Source organism: Meles meles, chromosome 21, assembly GCF_922984935.1.
Source record: "Meles meles chromosome 21, mMelMel3.1 paternal haplotype, whole genome shotgun sequence".
Taxonomy (NCBI): domain Eukaryota; kingdom Metazoa; phylum Chordata; class Mammalia; order Carnivora; family Mustelidae; genus Meles; species Meles meles.
In genome coordinates, this window is record NC_060086.1 from 6,459,649 (window position 1) to 6,478,770 (window position 19,122).

Genomic DNA, 19,122 nt, shown 5'->3' on the forward strand with positions numbered 1-19,122 from the left:
CCTGAGGGACCCTGGAGGGCGACGCAGGAGGCCAAGGGACGGGGCGCTTGGGAGGGTCACCCGGGACAGCGAAGACCAGGGAGAATCCCAGGCAGGAAGTACCCCCCAGCTTGTGACATGAGGGAGGAGGACTGGAGGGCACCCCGGACGGACAGACGGGTGAGAACAGAACGCTTTCGAGGAGAGGGTGCCCCTGGACAGTCACCGGGCCTCCCAGTCGGCAGGGAAATGCAAATCCAAGCCGCAAGGAGATCCCATTTCCCACCCAATCAGATGGGCAGAGAGTCAAGAAGCCAGGTGACACCCGGAGCCTGCGAGGCCAGGCAGCGGGGCTGGTGGCCGCGGCGTCCAAACCTGGACCACGGGGCCCGGGAGGCACCAGGGGTTCTGCCCATCGTGGCATCCACGCGATGGCCGGGGGGTGCGAGTATCGGGTAGGAACGGGGCTGGGGCGTGGTAACCGGGGGCTCCGTTCCTATTTCTAAGATTTGTTTCTTAAGTCCTGCAGGACGTACGTGGGTGGTGATCAGATTCTGTTTATTCCTTTCTCTGAGTGCCTGAAATATTCGTAATCATTTTTCTAAAAACACAGAACTCTACCTCTGAAGCTAATAATACACTATGTGTCAATTAATTAAAGTCAAATAAAATAAAATAAAATTTTCTAAAGCTGTAAAGACAGACACGGGTGGGGGGGCAAAGAGTCCCTCCCCTCCCTGAGCACACCCACTCAGAGGAATGGGGGGGCAGGCCCCAAACAGAGCGGACCCCCCCAGGTGCCGACTGCCAGCCCAGGGCTCCCCAACACTCCCATCCCTGAGTCCAGCAGGCGGGCGCAACAACCATCCCCATGGGCTGCTCCCACCTGGCGCTCCCTGCTTGTCCCATCCTGCTCGGAGGGAGGCTCATTTTGTCTGCACTTGACCCAAGTTGGGACCTCCCGCTTGGTGCCCTCCCTGCGAGTTCAACCAGCTTGAGAGGACGGTCCAAGCGGGGACCTCCCGGGAGCTGCCCGTCAGACCCGGGACGGCCGGGGAGATGGGGCCAGCCTACCTGTGTCCCCGCCGTCCCCACACCCGCCCTCCACTCTCACCCGGTCAGCGGGTCACAGAGCTGGCCCAGGCCGGGCAATCCTGTCACTCATGGGGCTGCGGGCCAATGGCCGGAGACGGTGGACCCAAGAAGGACAGGGAGCTAACGGGGCTTGCTTGGGGTCCAAAGTCCCCCTGGGAGTACCAAGGGGCCTGGCAGCCATCCAGAACAAGGTGGGGAAGATGGCACAGCGGGCCGGTAGCATGGACACGGAGGGCAGGGCACACAGAGGCTGAGCAGAGGACAACCCAAGGGCCCCAGTGGACCCCAGCTTCTCTGGCACCTGAGGGGCCGAATCCAGAAAACTAGGTTCCAGTCCCACGTGCTCCCCCTCCTCACAGCCTCTACACTCAGGGCTGGGGAGCCCAGTTTGCAAAGGCTTCCCATCCTGCCCAGGGCCCCCCGGGGAAGACCGGACTGTCTGTCCTACCTGAGCCGGACACACTGCAGCAGGGCCATCTTGCCCCAGGCTGGGGGTGGTTCAGATCCCGCCTCTCAGCACAGCAAAGGGGATCAGGGCTGCGACAGGTCTGGGGAGGGAAGGAAAGTCAAGGTCAGTATACTTCCTTGCCTTAGACACACACACACACACACACACACAGAGTCTGCACACTTACAACCAGGGGACAGCCATGGCTCCAGAACCCACTCCAGGCCGCGTGGCCACCCACACCCCGTGATGGGATGGCTGGGGCCCTCCTGCCACCGGCCCACGATGCGGGGCAGACACCGGCTGACTCAAGTTGCCCTCTGACCCACCTTTATTCCCATCTCACAGAATGGAAAACTGAGGCCCAGGCTGCCAGTCACGGAGCCAGGGACCAGGGCGGTGAGGTTCAAGTGACAGAAACTGGTGCTGGGTAAAGGGGTCCCCGTGACCAGATGGCAGTTAGAGGCCGAGGGAGGGAAGGGGCCTGCTGAGGTCACCCGCTGACGGGGCAGAAGAGGAAGCAGAGGGCTCCCGTGTCCGACCTCCCGGTCCATTGCACCGTCCCACCCATCCAGGCCAGGGAGCTGCGGGAGAGCACCCCATCCCTGGGCTCCATCCCTGACCCAGCCAGCCACGCCTCCTCTCCAGGGTCAGGATTTGCACAAAATACTAAAAAAAAAACGCTCCTGAGCCCCGTCAGTTAGGGGTCTGCCTTCAGCTCAGGGTGTGGTCTCTGAGGGGTGCTGGACGCAGCCCAGCCTCGGGCTCCCTGCTCAGTGGGGAGTCTGCTTCTCCCTCGCCCTCGCTAGTCCCCCGCCCCATCGGTGCACTCTCTCTCTCAAACAAATAAATGAAATCATTAAAAAAAAATACCCCTGAGCAAAGGACAGTCTTTGCAATAAGTGATGCTGGGCCAACCGAATGACCACAGGGGGGAAAAAAATCATGATCCCGTCTACAGCGGGTAGAAATGATGGTCCCCTCACGGTGTTCGTGTTCCCTCCCCGAAGCTGTTACCACGTTAGCATCCACACGGCAGAGGGGAGTTAACGTTGTAGACAGAATCAAGGATGCTAGTCGGCTGACCTCCAGACGGGACGATTATTCTGGATTACCCAGATGGACCCAAAGTGATCACAAGTGTCCTTCCAAGTGCAAGAGGGAGGCAGGAGGGACAGAGTCAGGGAGAGAGTTGCCAACAACTCGTTCTGACATTGCTGCCTTTACCACGGAGGAGGGGGCCACCAGCCAAGAATGTGGGCAGCCTCTAGAAGCTGGAAAAGGTCAAGAAACAGATCCGTCCCCGAGCCTCTAAAAGGAACACGGCCCTGGGGCGCCTGGGTGGCTCAGTGGGTTAAAGCCTCGGCCTTCGGCTCAGGTCATGATCTCCGGGTCCTGGGATGGAGTCTCCCATCCGGCTCCCTGCTCAGTGGGGATCCTGCTTCTCCCTCTCCCCCTGCCTGCTCCTCTCCCTGCCTGCACTCATTCTCTGTCTCTCAAATGAATAAATAAAATCTTTTAAAAAATCAAATCAAATCAAATTCTAACAAACAGACGCACAAATGCAGGACAACTGACTGGTGGATGCCAGGGGGATGTGGGGGGGAGGGTGGGCAAAAGAGGGGAAGGGGATTAGAAGGCACAAACTTGCAGTTATAAAGTAAGTCAGTCCCGGGACGAAAAGAACAGCACGGGGACCACAGTCAGTGGTCTCGTCAGAACCTCACGTGGTGACAGACGGGGCCACACTTACTATGAAGCGACCCGAACAACGTACAGACTTGTCAAGTCACTGTCGTACGCCCCAAACTGACCATGTTGTGTGTCGAGTACAATTAAAAATAAAAATACAGGGCGCCCGGGGGGCTCAGTCAGCTAAGCATCTGACTCTTGATTTTGGCTCAGGTCCCGATCTCAGGATCCTGAGTTCAAGCCCCTGGGCTGAGCCTGGGGCCTACTTAAAAATAAACAAATAAATAATATAAATACAAATAAGCAGACAAGTAAGTAAAAATGAAGATGCCAGAAATCAGGGAAGGGGTCCCCCTCGGGTCAGGGGTACTGACTGGAAGGACAAGCCCAGAGGGGCCCTGGGGAGCCGGCAGGTTCTCGTCCCCGGTCTGGGCTCTGCTTCACGGGAAATTCAACAAGCACCATGCACACTTTTCTGTTGGATGTTGTATTTCCATAAAGAGGTTTTATGGAAATATAAACATTTTATGGAAATACCTATATGTTTCTAATGTATATATACATTTTTTTCTTTCCCTAATCACCTAAGCTGGGGGAGGGCAGCAGAAACAGGAAGCGGGGGAGGGGGGGTCCCTGCCTCTGGGGCCTCCCCTCCCACCAGTCCCAGGAGGTGGTGCCGAACCATGGGGCCCATGGGAGCTCCCGTCTGCCACCCCCCCCCACCTGCAAGTTCCCCGCAGGCAGGCGCAAGCCCCGTGGAGTTCCAGCACCCAGGGTCCGACACGCGGCAGTGCTGGGCTCGCCGGACGGCCTCCAGCACGCCCAGCCTCCTCCCGATTCAAGGCAGGCAAGTCAGCACCCCAGCCTCCCATCCTGAGCCTTCCCCTGCAGGCGAGGGGCAGGTTGGAGGCTGAGACCACGGAGCTGGGCCTGTCCCCTCACGGACACAGCAGGACGGAATGCAAACGGGGGCCTGGGTGGGACCCTGGAGAAGGGACGAGCCAGCTGGGGGGCCAAGGGGCACCATCTATGTCCCCAAAGGGCAACCCAGGGCTGTTGGCAGGGGACGGGGAGGGCTGGGTGGGGAGGGGCTGGCCCCACCTGCTGGCCCCAGGGGTGAGCTCCGTCCCTAGCAAGCCCTCATAGTCAGTGTTTTCTTTTAGTGCTTCCAGAAAAGCAACGGCCACCCCCAGCCACCAAATGCTAGCTGAATGCCGCAGACGCCCGCCCACCCACACACGTTGTCACATCACTGGGGCCTCACACATGCGGTTCCCTCTGCCGAGAGTGCCCTTCCTCTCCTCTGCTGCCAAACCCCCTCACCTCTCGCTGAAAGCCGCTCCAACAGGGCAGGTCCTCTGCCCCTGTTGCTCATTGCCGGGCTCGGTACCTAGGACAGCGCCCAGCAAACAGCCCCTCCGTGGTGAACACAGGCATGAATGAAGGAAACGTGAATGAACAGAAATGCCCTCCTCTGCCGTCCCCGTCCTGCCCATGTTTAGCTGGAGGCCACAGCAGCCTGTCCACACGCCATCGCTGCCCTCGCTGGCCAGATTGGAGCCGTCTCCGGGAAGGGCAGAACGTTCCAAAACAACGAGCAGCCGGCGCAGAGTGGATGCTAACCACATGTGGGTCCAGTGAACAAAGAAGCTGGCAGTGAGCCTCCCATCACTGGAGGGGATCAAGCAGACTCGGGTCTGTTCTCAGAGCACGTTTCTGCTCCAGTTGGCACAGCTGCCCTGGGAGGCTCTCCCGAACCCACACAGCGTTGGACACCGTCAAGAGCAACATTAACTGTTAACAGACCATGCTGAGCACCTGCAGCCCCCCAGGGCGGATCCACCGCAGGGAGAAAGGTGACCCCATGTCCACAACACCCCCATCACAGAGAGAGCCTGCTTCTTCACTGCGCTGCACTCAGATCCCGTGTGGCTGCCCTGGGGGTGGGGGCTCAGGTGGGATGGGCCGCCCCCCACCCCCAGCTCCTCCAGCCTTAGGAGCCACGGACCTGCGCCATCTGCTCAGCTCCAGACACCGGTCCGAGTGCTCTACAAATACCAACACAGCGAACCTTCACAGGAGCCCTGTTATGAGCCCATCCACTTTCCTAGTGGGGAAACTGAGGCCTGGAGCACTCCCTCTTTTGCCCACGTGACAAGGCTGATCAAGAGGAGGCGTGGAATTTGAACTCAGACCCTCTGGCCACGGAGCCAGAGCTCTTGACTGCTTTCCTGACTTTCTCAGAACCAAGACCGGCTCTCCTCCAGGCACCCGGGATGAGGTTTGGGCAAGAGGTCAGGAGGGCAGCCCAAGGCCACGGTCTGCCACATCTCTGCCCACCGGCCCAGGCACTGCCTGCCTCTGGCCTCATTTCCTGCCCCGCCCCCGCCCAGCAGTCTTTGTTCCAGCCTCCTTGAACTTCTCATCGCTCCTGAAGGCATCTCACCCCACCGCTCGCCCTCCCCTCTTCTACCCCTCCGCCAACTCCTGGGGCCGACCGGGCACACCACCTGGGGGCCGCATGTCCTGGCACCATGCCCCCTCGTGAGACAGGGATTCCTGGGCAGAGAGCAGTGTGGCTCCTGGCTCCCCGGCTCTCACCCACACCCGGGGAGGGGCTGGCTGGGCACAGGAGCCCCAGCTGGGGGCAGAGACCCTCCTGGGGGAGGCTCCGAAGAATCAAGGGGCAACAGCTGCCCCCCTTGGCGCTCCAGACCCAGGGCCGTACCCAGGACCACGCTGTCCAACCTCAGGCTTTGGCAGGACACACAGCGGGGCTCACGCAAGGAGACTGTACGGCCCCTCCGAATTCCGGCTCCTTCCTTGGATCTGGCTGCTAGAAAGCTCGGAGTCAAATTCCCTCCGGGAGAAGGTCCAGTGGGCCGCCTCCAGCTCAATTTGATTTTTTATCTTCCTCTCGCTCAACTTTCGCACACTTTTTCCATCCTGTTACATCGCGTTTCCTTTGGCAAATAGCCTCCCAGCACTTTCGGGGGTCAAAGAGCACGCAAGACCCTGGTGAAGGTCTTCCCTCCTCTGCCCTGTGCGCCATGTGCCCCAGCTCAGCCCCTGGTCTGAGAGCTGTGTCAACGAACCAACGAGTTTATGCAAGGAACAGCCTACAGCAGGAAAGGGAAGAGCCTGAGCGGAGTCAGGATACGAAGAGGCAAACCCTCCACAGACACCGAACGTCACTCTCTCCCTCCCTCGTGGCCGGTCCGGCTTCACGCCCCACTTGGAAGAGTGGTGGGCTGCAGGCTGAGCCCCCAGCCGGAAAAACAGGGACCCCGGGGAGCCTATGATTCCACCCCCTCATGGCAGAGAGGCCGCGAGGGCGAAGAAGGATGTGAACTCGGAGCGGGTGTTTTCCTGGGCAGACAGAGCCCGGGACAGACTCCAGGGATGCCCGAGAGCTGCCCAAAGAAGACCGCAACGCTACGTGGACAAAACCCCACGCGCACTCCTCGTTAATAAAAACCACCCGACGTGCTCTGCGCTTCCTACTCAGAAGGGAAACGTTTCATTATCATTTTGAATCATTTCCTCTGAAAACATGAGTTTTGTATGACCGTTTCTGCACACACACACCCCGCAGCCCCGCACGGGAGTCGGGGGACAGGGCGGGCTGTGGGGTTGCCAGGGTCCCAGGCTAGCAACCGGACCTCCCGTCTCCAGGTCCTGAGGGAGGACCCTCATCGGCTTCTGAGCCACAGCTTGGGGTGCTGTGGTTCACCCTCCCCATTGTCCCTCGCCATCCCCCGCCATCCCTCCCTCCCCACCCAGGTCAGACTGGTGCACTCCAGCTACGCCCAAGAAATCACCCAGTCCACTGGCCAGGGTCCGCCTCTCCCATCAGATCCTGAGTATCCAAGAGGAGCAATGCCCCATTCACCCGTCCTCCCCCAGCACACGCCCCCAGCACACGCCGGGCACCATCACGGCAGGCAATCCCGAGGCGGGATCCGCAGCCCCCAGCCCCAGAGCCCACATGGCCTGCCCCCCCACCAGCGGAGCGACAGGGTGGGTCCCCTCACCCAAGCTGGGCCAGTCGCTCTCTCTAGCATCCCCAGAACAAGGGGGAGTTACAGTCACCGTGCTGACAACCCAGACAGAGCCAGCCTACAGGGAGAGGGGCAGGGACACATGCAGTGGGAGAGAAGGAGAAAATGAAACCCCGGTCCAGAAAGCAGCAAGCCAGGAGGGGCTGCCTGCCAGCATCCCGGCTCCTGGGGGACCCCGGGGCCGCCTGTAACTGTTGGCTGTACCAGTTCCCCTTCCCTCCTAACTCCCCCCTCCCTTAATCTAACTGAAGGAGTTTCCTGAGCCCTGCAAAAGCAGAGAATCCCAAAAACACAGGTCAGGACCCCCCCTCCCCGCCGCCTTCCTTCCACCACCCCCAGCTGACCAAAGCTGAGGCTCGTTGTCCAGGGTCAGGCCGTCTGGGGTCAGGCCAGCATGGGTAGGCGGGGACAGGAGAGCTGGGAAGGTGAGGATCAGCCTGGCTGGGCCCCCGGTGAGCCAGAGAGCGAGGGGAACTTTGGACTTGGGCAAACTGGGGTGGTGTCTGAGGAAGGCATGGCCCAAACCGAGCCCTGCTGATAATGCCCATAGTATAGTAGCCTGACTCCCCGGGGAAAAACAGTGGGTGCTTAATGGATGCACGAAAGGCAAACAGGGAAAGCTCTCTGGGTCCTGATTCCCGCATCTGTCAAATGCAGTTTGTGCCCGTAGCCACACATGAATACAAGCATTTAGAGAGCTCGGGAAAGGGTTCCTGGCACAGAGCGAGGGCTTGGGAATGTGCTGCTGTTGTTTTAAAAACCTACACAAAAGCTGAGTTCTCCCCAAGGTGTCCCACCCCCCAGATTCGTATGTTGAAACTAACCCCAATGTGATGGTATGGGGGGAGCTTTGGGCGGTGACATCTGTCCTGGACGGGATCAGTGCCCTCATAAAGGGGACCCCAGACAGCTCCCAAGTCCCTTCTGCCAGACGCGACTACAAGAAGTCTGCACGCTGGAAGAGGGCCTCCCCCATCCGAGCTGGCACCCCTATCTCGGACTTCCAGCCTCTAGAACCATAAGAAATCAATTTCTGTTGGACCTAAGTCACCCGGTCTGTGGTATTTTGTTCCGGGGGCTTCGACGAAGACGGCAGCGGCCCAGCAGGGTCAGGAACGCTGCCCCCACTCTGGGTATGGAAGCAGAAGTGGGAGACACGGCATCAAGAGGACCGGGGTCAATCTTCAGGGTGGCAGGGTCAGGGAGGGGAGGCCAGGAGGGGAGTGTTTCCCCCACATCACAGATGAGAGCAAAGGGAGCAGCCCGGGGAGGAAACTGCGGTGAGCGGTTGGATAACAGGCAGGACTGCCCCGCGGTGGACAAACAGTGGGGGAGGGGACGAGCCACGTGGTTGTGGACAGAGGCTGGACCCAGGGCACTAGCAAAACAAACACTGGGCACCCTCCCTGTCACTGGGCACGCACTTTACACACATCCATCCATCAGATTCCCACAGCGACCCTAAAAAGGCAGAGACCCTAAGTACCCTCATTTTAAAGGACAGGGAAACTAAGCCAGAGAAGTACAGTAACTTATCCGAGGTCACACAGCTAATAAATAACAGAGCTGGAACCCAGGCTGTCAGGTGCCAGCCTCCCAACTCAACCACCAAAGCAAGCAAGCAGATACTGAAAAGGGCCTGTTGGGTGGCTGGATCCCCAGCTTGGGATTTCAAGCTGGGGGGCAGAATCCCAGACACCACCAGCCTCCCTCTGCCAGGTCCTCTGCCTTTGAAGCCCTGCTCCATCTCTCCCTACCCCTCCACGCGACCCAGAACCCGTACCCCAACATCTCTCCTGGGCCAGGCAGCGCAAATGCCCGTGCAGCCTGGGCTCATGGCTCATGGAGGAGGGAGCTTGGGGGAACATCCGAAAAGTAGGAAGGGGAAAACAATCCCTTCCTTCAGCAGAAGTTCCCCTGCCTTAAACCCCACACCCCAGTCACCTAAGTCCTTTGCCACTCCTCCAACCCAACAGCCACCAGGCCCCCGTTTGGGACTCCAAGCCCTGCTAAAACCCCCTTTGGCATCCCGGCAGCAAACTGTGGCTCAGGGTTCTAACCACCTTCCTGCTCCAGCCCATCATCCAGGGGTCCCCCCTCTGTTCTCCCAGCTCCCCCACCCAGCCAGCCATCAGTGCTGCTGGGCTGTGCTCCTTTGGGGCAGCGAGGCCCGTTCCGGGGGACCTGCCCGCCCCTGGCAGTGCTGGGACAGGTGACAGCGGCCGGATGAATGAAGGGCTCATTGTTTACATTACAACTGGTGGGGTGTCTTGCCCCACGTGGCGCTCCCAGCACTCCCCTCCGCTGCCTGCAGCCCTGGGTCAGTGCTACCCCCACTAACCTCCCTTGGGCATCTTACAGGGGTGAGGACACCCCCCCCCAGTTGGACTCCTACTTCTCACCCACATGGGAGCGGCGGGGTATCAAAGGTGGGGGATGCGCTGCTGGGTGCGTGACACTCCCCAGGATGCCCCCCTGCCCATCCTGCCCGGGGTGGGGCTGGGGCCTGCTGACAGCGCCCAGGGGGCACCCGCCCCGCCCAGCCCCCGCCTGAACGGCCCAAACGGGCGCGCCCTGGAGGCCAGGGCGAAGCATCTCGGCGGCGAAGGCCCCTCCCTACGGGGAGGGCAGAAAATCTGCTGCCTCACCAGCTACCAGCGCCAGCCCTGGGGGGGCACCCCTGCGGGAAGCCGCCCTGCCCCAGCCTCCCCCTCACCCCTCCACCATGCACTTCGAGCAAGTTTTGCGAAGGCAATGGGCCGGCCGACCCCAGCCGGCCGGGCGGAGGCTCCGAGCTCTCCCAGAGCCGCGGGTCTGGACACGGGGGCTGCGCGGCCGCGCCCACCCGGCTAGCCCCCCCCCCCCCCACAGTCCGGGAGCCCCGAGAGCGCTGCGGCGTCCGGCCGCCCCGCGCTGCCCTTGAGGGCCGGGCCGGGCGGCCCCCCGGCAGCGGTGCGGAACCCCGGTCTGCGGGCGCCGAGGGAGCCGGCGCTGCCTCCACGCGCGGACCCGCGACCCGGGGAGCCCCCAACGCCCGCAGCGGCCGGGAAGTTGGGGCTGCGGCGGGAGCACCTCCCGCTCACGCCCACCGCCGGCCCCCGACCCTCCGGCCCGCCCCACGCCCCGACAATGCCTGCGGGCGGCCGCCCCGCTGCAGCCAGGCCGGGCCGCCGCCGCCCGCACCCCGCGCTCCTTTGTTGCCCGGCGAGCCCCCTCCCCCGGACCCCTCCCCCAGCCGGCGGCTCCTACCTGCGCGCTCGGCGGCGGGCTGCACGCGGGCGCCTGGGAGCCCGGCCTCCTCCGCTGCCGGCCGGGCGCCGCGGGGGCGAGAGGATGCTGCGGCCCCTCCCCGCGCGCCGCTGCCCCCCCCCCCGGCCGCAGCCCCTCCCGGCGCCCGGGCTCCCCGCTCGTGCTCCGGGCCCCGGCCTCGCGCCCGGGCGGCGGCGGGAAGGCGGGAGGCGCGGACCGAGCAGCCCCGGCCGCCGCCTGCGCGCCCCGCGGCCGAGCCGAGCCGAGCCGAGCCGAGCGGGAGCGGAGCGAGCGGCCCGGCTCCGGGAGGGAACAAAAGGGGCCGGCGCTGGGGCGGGCGCGGGAGGGCGGGGCCTGGCGCGGCGGGGGTCAGGCGCGCGCTCACGTGGCCTCGCGTTTCTCGGGCCGCCGCGCCGCGCCGCAAGTGGGCGGGCGGGCGGAAAACGCGGCCTCCCCTCCTCCTCCTCCGCCGCTGTCCGTCGTGGGGCGTTGGGGCTACCCCCACCCCCGCCTCGCCGCTGGTCACCTACACGCGCTGAAAGAGCCTCCGTCGGCCTCGCTCTGCGCACGAGGATGTCCCAGAGCCCTGGGAGAGGTAGAAGCTCGGGATGCTGGGGGCGGCTCCTGGAGTTTCCGGGAAGGCTCCACAGAGGAGGTGACGTTGGGCCTGGGCAGGAAGGGATGAGCAGGAGACGGTGTAGCCGAGCTGAGACCTCCAGGCCTTACCGGGCCGTCCTGAGGCCAAAGCGGGTGGGGGGAAATGGCACGGGTGTCTTGGGGATGAGGTTCCCAACACGTCTTTGGAAAAAGTGGTACCCAAGATCCCGATGAGCTCGGCGCCCTCCTGCCCTGGATGGGGTCGGCCTCCTGTGATACAGCGGAGTCTGCAGCTGCCAGCCCTCTCCAGCCCCGCGCAAATTCATCTCCATTTCCTTCAAATACGGGAATGAGCGCGTGTTGGGGGAGGTTGGGGTCTGCACGGTGACAAGGACACCAAGGAGGACAGGCACCAGGCAGTCTCGTTCATATCCCGCAAGGCACCCAGTCCAGTGCCCGGCCAAGGGCAGACACTCAATGACACCAGACTGAATGAACTGGCTTCGTCCCCACCACAGTCCCTCCATTGCTCTGGCTCCATAATCTTTGAGAAGTGAGTTCACCTCTTGAATTCCCCACCTACCCACTGGGGGTAGGTTTCAGTTCACTTCTGCTAAGGGGTAAAGGTAGGATGAGGGAGGCTGGACCCCCGCCAGCCCAGAGGAGGAGGTCGCGGTCCCCCGCTGGTGGGTGGAGCCAGAGCTGGAGACCAAGGGGAGAGGAGACCGCAGAGTGGGCCCAGAGAAGGGCTGTCTGGAGGAGGCGTCAACCTCATGGGAGGGGTGGGGTTCCAGGTGGGAAAGGCTACGTTCAGGAACCAAGAAGCTACATTGTGTCCATGTGGCCAGGAGAGAATGGTCTGGAAATTAAGAGAGAGGACACAAGGCACAGTGCCACGGTGAGAATTCAGCTTCATCCCCTGCCAGCTGATGGGCAATCCTCTCTGGGCCTCAGTTTCCCCATCTATAAAGTGGAGCTGGTGACGGACTAGCTCCTAGGGTTGTTGTCAAGGTCGAGCACCTTAATCTACGTGAAGCACTAAGAGCAGGCAGCACCTAGTACGCGGTTAGCATTCCACACGCGTGAACTTCGGGGCCCCTGGCCGGCGCCCTCCATGGGGCATTGACTCTTGATCTTGGGGTCATGAGTTCAAACCCCACACTGGGCATTAAGTTTACTCTAAAAAAAAAAAAAAAAAAAAAAACTAAAGAAAAGAAATGTGAACTTTCTTCAAAAAGAGCCGGGTCATCCGAGGACGTATTAGGATTTCCTCCTGTGAGTGGGGGATTTGGGACAGGGTCTTCTCTAAACATCGGAGCGGAGGACGCACAGCGTGAAGGGCAGGGCTCTGTCAGGTTGCTGGCCATGGGGGGCTCTGAAGGTGGAAAGCAGATGAGAGCCAGTCAGAAGCAGCTCAGAGGGCCACCTGCATGGCTCAGTGGGTTGAGGGTTAGACTCTTGGTTTCGGGTCGGGTCATGATCTCAGGGTCCTGGGATCGAGCCCTGCATTGGGCTCTCTACCCGGCGGGGAGCCTGCTTCCCCCTCTCTGACTGCCGTTCTGCCTACTTGTGATTTCTCTCTCTGTGTCAAATAAATAAATAAAATCTTTTTAAAAAAATAGAGGCAAGGCTCAAAAAATAATAATTAAAAAAATAAAGAGAGGTGGGGTTTTTCCAGGTGCAGGGTGTGGCCTGCTGTGATGTACCTGAGCTCACCTGGTCCTGTCCAGGTTCTATCCACACCCCCTCCTGCCTTCCACCCCCCCTGACCGCCCCCCCCCCAAGCAGTGCCCTCCCTCACTGACAGCCCTCACTATTACTAGGCGGGACAGCGCAGGCGGGTCCTAGCTTCCCCCTGCCCTGACTCTGTGGGCGGAGCCTCAAAGGGGAAACTCACCTGCCAGACTCAGTTCTAGGTGAGAAAAGAGCTTTTGTGTTGTGGGAGCTGGGATTGGGGTTTTCTGCTTCCAGGATGTCAGGCCTGGGGAGGGGCAGATGGCGGGTAGGGGTGAGGACCAGGGGGGCAGAGCCCTCCCAGCTGCCCTCTCACCCAGCGCTTTTGTCTCCACCAAAAGTGCTGATCTGGACATTTTCTTGCAGACACTGGCCCTGACTGGCAGCCCCATAGGAAAGGGGGTGGGGGGCGCGCTTTCGCGGGAAAAGGGTGTTGGGAGCCACAGCGGCTGGGCAGAGCTCTTGGAGGCCTGGGGAGGCGGCAACCACAGGGGAGGCCTGGGGGCTGCCTCTCTGGTTTACTTTTTACTGCAGTATTTTGTTTTTTAGGACCAACAGGACATCGGCGTGGTGGAATATTTTATAGACTCTGAATTGCTTTTTACGAGAAATTTGTAATAACATGGGAAAACAGGGGCACGTGGGAGGCTCAGGGGGTTAAGCATCTGCCTTCGGTGTGGGTCATGATCCCAGGGTCCGGAGATAGAGTCCCGCATCCGGCTCCCTGCTCAGCAGGGAGTCTGCTTCTCCCTCTCCCACTCCCCCTGCTTGTGCTCACTCTCACTGTATCTCTGTCAAATAAATAAAACCTTAAAAAAAAAAAAGAAAAATCCCCATCACAGACACCTGAAACTAACATAGAACACTGTCATGTTAACTATACTTCAATTTTAAAAATGCACGTGATAAAAAACTGTAGATACAGTAGATTCCCAACCTTTTAAACTACAGAGGGGAAAAAAAAACTGGTAACGGTGGGGGGCTTTGGTGGAGGGAATCCTTGCGATTTTTCTCTCCCCTTTTCTGCATCTTTCCACGATCAACGATCAACGTACGTGTTACTTAACTCACAAAAGGGGGTTTAACCCAACCCAACCCCCCCTTCTGTTAAGAGGATTGTTCAGATGTTGTGTTTCTGTTCAAAACACACACAAAAAAATGATTGTTTGGATGCAGTCGCGGGCTGGGGCTGGGAGTGACATCACCATGGAGATATCAGGAGAGGCCGCCCCTCTCAAGGCCACACCCTTCCTTGCAAACCCTTGGACTTTGCCTGGCCTCCGGGATCAGATGGGATCAGATCAGATCAGAGGATCCAGGACAGGATCGCGGCACCTCCCCCCCGGGGCTGATAACACCCCACCGCGTAAGGAGCCCCAGCACTGAGGGAAGGTCTCTGCTACAGGTTCCCTCCGTGGGGAGTTTTCAAGGTCCTGGGGGCTTTGTCCGTGGGGCTCCCCAATTTCCTAAGGACAGATGGCAAACTGAGGCTGGCATTGCCAGGTGCTTGTTAGAGGGCAGGTTTCCAGCTACAGACCGTGTATGGGTTGCAGAGATAAGACCCCTTCGATGAGGAAAAGCAAAGGGAGTTTATCCAGGGCTGGCGGGCTATGGAGGGAGGGGGTCAGGCATATCGCTTGTGTTTCCCAGACTCCAAGCTGGCCAGGGAGCGGGGGAGCGCCTCCGAGTGGGCAAAGGGAAGGGGTAGGTAGGTCTGGATGGGAGGTTGTCGGCACAGGGAAGCCGGAGGCAGGATAACTAAAATCAGGGGATAGATGGCCTCTGTGATGGGCCAGGGAACATACTCCGTTATTTTCTTGTTGCTCCTGAGTTGGGAGTGAAGGCAAAAATTTGGGAAGCGGGCAGTTACCAATGGAGTCCTGGCCGCCTGGGGCCGATTGCTGTGGGGTCATCACTTGTTCTCGTGGAGGACAGGCTGCAGACTGTGGGTCCCTTCTTTTTTTTTTTTTTTTTAAGATTTTATTTATTCGTCAGAGAGAGAAGGAACACAAGCATGGGGAGTGGGAGAGGGAGCAGGGAGCCCATGTGGGGCTCGATCCCCGGGACCCTGGGATCATGACCTGAGCCAAAGGCAGACGCTTAATCGACTGAACCACCCAGGCGCCCCCCAACTCCGTTCTTTTTTATATGTGGTCTGACCCTTGTGTTTCAGAGAGGAGGAAACCGATCACGGAGAGGTTCAGGGACATGCCCAAGGTCACAGCTCCTGTGGGCAAGGTGCTGGGCGGAGAGGGAGCAGGGAGAAGCCACCTTGAACTCTAATCTGAACTCTGCTGCCTTCGGGCTTTGTGACTCGGAGCAGGTAACGTTGGGAAACCCGCTCCGTCCCTCCCTGGCCAGAGCCACCCTGAGAGGAGCCTGTGTGCAATGTGCCAGGTCCCACGTGCACCTTTTGAGCGCCTTCTGTGTACAGTGTGTGTTCTTTACTGCGGTTCTAAGCAACCGAGAGTCTGTAAACTCACGGGATCCTCAGGCGGCCCCAGGAGTTGGGTCTGCTTCTGGCCCTGGTTACCAGTGCCCTCGTTCACAGGGCAGGTAGGGGATAGGGAACCCAGCCTCCCCCTCCCCCCGCCCCTGGGCCAGAGTCAGTGTCCCCCTTCCTGCCCCTCAGACCATGGAGAGACTGGGAGGGGGCAGCTGGGGCTCCTGTCTAAGGGCTTTGCTGCCCGGGTGGTTCTTGCCAAAGTGGAGATGCCCCTCTCTGGGAAGAGGCCTTAGGTCCTCATGGCCCCCGTTCCTAGCATTACTTCCTCCTTGAGTCCGGAGCTGGGCCAGGCACCTGGTCTCCTCTTGCCAAGGGAAGTCTCTGGAAGCTGCTGGCGGCAGGTCCCACTGCTCCCCACCCCGCCCCCAGCCCCAGGCAGTCCCTTGGTTTCCAACCTTCACAGCTGCTAGTCCTCATTCCTCTCTCCCTGTCCCCAAGTTTGCACATCTGTGCATTGCATCACGGGGCCCGGAGTGGAGAGAGGCCCCGGGGAGCGTGTTTATCCTGTGTGTCCGCAAGCCTCTTGCCCGGGGAGACCGCCAGCATCTTCCTCCCTGGGACACTGCCCACCGGCCTTTGCTTCCCTGGGGCTGCCCACGCCCTCCCAGGTGCCCCGGGGACATCTCTGAGTCCTTGGAGTCCTTCAGAGAAGGCACGCCCATCACCCCTCACCCCACTTTCTGCGTGGAGACTGGCAGAAAGTTTCCTCGTCTGTTTCTTTACCAGGAAAAGTCACTGGAAAAACACGGCGCCGCACCGTTTCCTACGAGAACGGGTGTTTTGGCACCAGGGATAGGTGAGGGCATCCTTTGGAATCAAGGTCGGCCCTTTAAGTTAAGCCCGTCTGGCTTTCTGGCAAGTTCTTGTGTTGCTCACTTCGCCGCGGATGGAGAACACTTGGCCAAAGTTGGCAGCTGTTCCTGGAACATTTGGGACCAGAGGCTCGCTCTGGCTTCGAGACCCGGGCGGTGACTTTCTCGGTCCCCCTGTCCCCGCCCCATCCTGGTGTCCTAAGCGGCGTTGGTTTCCTGAGTGGCACTGTCCGGTCTGGCTTTTCTTGGACCAGCTCACGCGTCCTTCCACTCCCCACTGCCTTCTGGGCCCTCGGAGCCTTGGATATCATTACGCCCCCAGGGTCTTTGAGCCAGATGTTTGGGGAGAAGCGAGGAGGTCATTCATCCAACTCCTGTCGCTTTTCGGCAGCAAGGATAAAGTGCCATGAGGCCAAGCGGCATCAGGAGAGCTCCCAGATCTCCTAAAAACAGTGGCCTCTTTCTCTACAGCTTACCCTGTGGCCTCATCTTTCATAAGCCAGCCCTGCATCCCACAGATGTGGTCCATGTGTGTGTAGTACACAAAAGCGAGAGCTCATATTCAAACTGCTGCTGTCCCAGCCACAAAACCCCTTTTACTGCTTTAAAGCCTCCAGCCCCCTCTCTGCCCGGTGTGTGGCTACGGGATTGCATGGCGGGTGCACACACAGGAGTCCACCGTATACAGCAAGACGGGCTCTGACGGAGGTAGGGGCAGGGTGGTTTGGGCACATCCATGGCAGCTTCCTGGAGGAGGTCACAGCCCCATGTGTCTTAAAGGGTTAGCGCGTGGCAGGCAGAGCCGGGCAGTCGGACAGGCACGTTGGGAGGAATCTGGAGCCTGGGCAGCAGGAACACACAGAACCATGGCTTACTTAGGTGAGGGAAGAGGGGCGGCTGGGCCTGCCCTCACAGGGCAGGGCTGCAGAGTGAATTTCTTTTTTTCTCTCTTTTTTTTTTTAATATTTTATTTATTTGACAGAGAGAAATCACAAGTAGGCAGAGAGGCAGGCAGAGAGAGAGAGGAGGAAGCAGGCTCCCTGCGGAGCAGAGAGCCCGATGTGGGGCTCAATCCCAGGACGCTGGGATCATGACCTGAGCCGAAGGCAGAGGCTTTAACCCACTGAGCCACCCAGGCGCCCCTGCAGAGTGAATTTCTTCTTTTCCTTTCTTTTCTTTTTTAAGATTCTATTTATTGATTCGATGGGGGTAGGGAAGCAAGAGCCGGGGGAGGGGCAGAGGGAGAAGCAGGCTCCCCACTGAGCAGGGAGCCCGAAGCGGGGCTCGATCCCAAGACCCTGGGATCATGACGGAGCTGAACCCACTCTTAACCCACTGAGCTTAACCCACTGAGCCACCCAGGCTCCCCTTGAGGTGGGCTTTTAGCTCAGGCCAACAGGGAACCCTGCAGGGTTCTAAGCAGGGAAGGGACCTGAAGTTTAGACCTGAAGCCTGGTTCCCTGGGCCATGTGGGGCCTGCACAGTGACAGCTGGACAGGCAGGAGAAGAGGGCACTCAGGGACAAGGGGGTGGGGCCATGGTGGGGTGGACAGAGCGGCGTGGCCGCTCAGCTTCCCAGGGCCTCAACTCCTGGCCAGGACTGGGCTGAGAAATCACATCATCGAGGATGGGGAACCCCCCCACTTTGGGCTCCCCCACACCCCGGCTCCTCCCAGCCAGAGGAGGCCCCCCCAGTCCCCCATGCCTCTGAGCAGAAGGTTCTGCTCCCTGCAGCTGGTGCGCAGGGTGGGCCCCCGATGCCCACCTAAGAAAGCTCCCAGGGGCCTGGGTGTCATGAGCCATGCGTGGCGGGGCAGAGACAAGGCCACGCTTGTTTTTCTGAGCCTGCTGCCCAGGCCGGCCGTGACCACCCTGGGCCTAAGGAAATGTGGTGCCCCAAACAAGGATGCTTCCGGGGTGGTTCCCGACAAGGGTGATCGGGGTGGGGAGCTCCTGGCCCGGTTTCCCCAGGACACCCTTCACGTTGAGACGCAGCCCTGGGGCGGGGTGTGCGGTGGAGGACGGAGGCACAGGCCTGGGAGATCTGCAGGACCTGAGGGACCTTGTCCCGCCGGCAGCCCAGCGCAGTGTGACCCTGGATGAGAGACGCAAGGCCCAGCCTCAGTCTCCTGGTCTGCAAAATGGGAACGACCCTGGACAGACAGACTCGGACCGAAGCCGTGACTGCTTCGCTGGGGAGCTGGAGACATGGCCTGGGTGCCCGGGGCTGACTCCGCACCACGGCGCTAAGTAAGGGGGCACAGGGGCCAGGAGGGGCCTCGTCATGTCGGCGGGACGAGGAGGGGCAGGAGCAGACATGGGCTGAAGCGGTCAGCACGGACCAAGGATGTGGCAAGGGAGAGGGAAAGGGCCAGAACCAGCGTTCTTGCCTCTGGCAGGAGTGAGTGTGTCTGTGAATGTCATCAGCAAGTGGCTTCCTCTCCTCCCCCAGCCTGGAGTGCTGGAAGCTTCTGCGTAGTAACTCCCATGGGGCTCCATGCAAGACAGGAAACTGCCCGTGACTCGGTTTCCCCGGCACTGGGTCCCCTTTTCCTCTTTCAGTAGAGCTCCGTGGGGTCTTGGCTGGTGCCCTGAGTAGCCGAGGGGGCTTTAGCCCAGGGCAGGGCCGGGGGGGGGGGTGATGCTGACACGGAGCCTGGGACCCACAGCTCCCCTGCATACCCCTCTGCCCCGCTGCCCCTCACCCCTCCCCTCAGGCCAACCAACACTGAACTGAAATTTCCAGAGGCCCCGGAGCAAGTCAGAGGGGCTGCCACCGATCTGGAGGGGATTATCTACCCGGCCCCCAACATGTGGAATCATGAGGCACCTGCCTGCCCACCCCCAGCCTGCAACCAGCTTTCGGGGCCACCGGGGTCTCTGCCTGAGGCCCAGAGAAGAGGGCCGAGTGGCCTCTCCCCATGTGGTGCCTGACGGCTCCCCGCAAGT

At 60.5% G+C, this 19,122-nt stretch overlaps 2 protein-coding genes and 1 long non-coding RNA gene across 3 annotated transcripts in view; 2 read left to right on the forward strand and 1 right to left on the reverse strand.

Moving 5' to 3' along the window:
* Window positions 1–10,705, reverse strand: part of CLIP2 (CAP-Gly domain containing linker protein 2) — a 66,206-nt gene extending 55,501 nt beyond the window's left edge. The window contains 2 exon segments of the mRNA XM_045994117.1: window positions 1,523–1,622; window positions 10,525–10,705. The gene's annotated coding sequence lies outside the window, so the exon portion shown is untranslated.
* Window positions 9,712–13,591, forward strand: LOC123934146 (translation initiation factor IF-2-like). The gene is made up of 4 exons (XM_045994140.1): window positions 9,712–10,026; window positions 10,147–10,227; window positions 10,316–11,179; window positions 13,405–13,591. The coding sequence occupies exons 1-4, from the start codon at window positions 9,712–9,714 to the stop codon at window positions 13,471–13,473; spliced, it is 1,329 nt and encodes a 442-aa protein (XP_045850096.1). The 3' UTR covers window positions 13,474–13,591.
* A 534-nt stretch (window positions 13,592–14,125) lies between these two features.
* LOC123934127 lies at window positions 14,126–17,152 on the forward strand. The gene is made up of 3 exons (XR_006816744.1): window positions 14,126–14,221; window positions 15,029–15,178; window positions 16,088–17,152. It is a non-coding gene; the product is annotated as an uncharacterized LOC123934127 (long non-coding RNA).
* The last annotated feature ends 1,970 nt before the right edge of the window (window positions 17,153–19,122 follow it).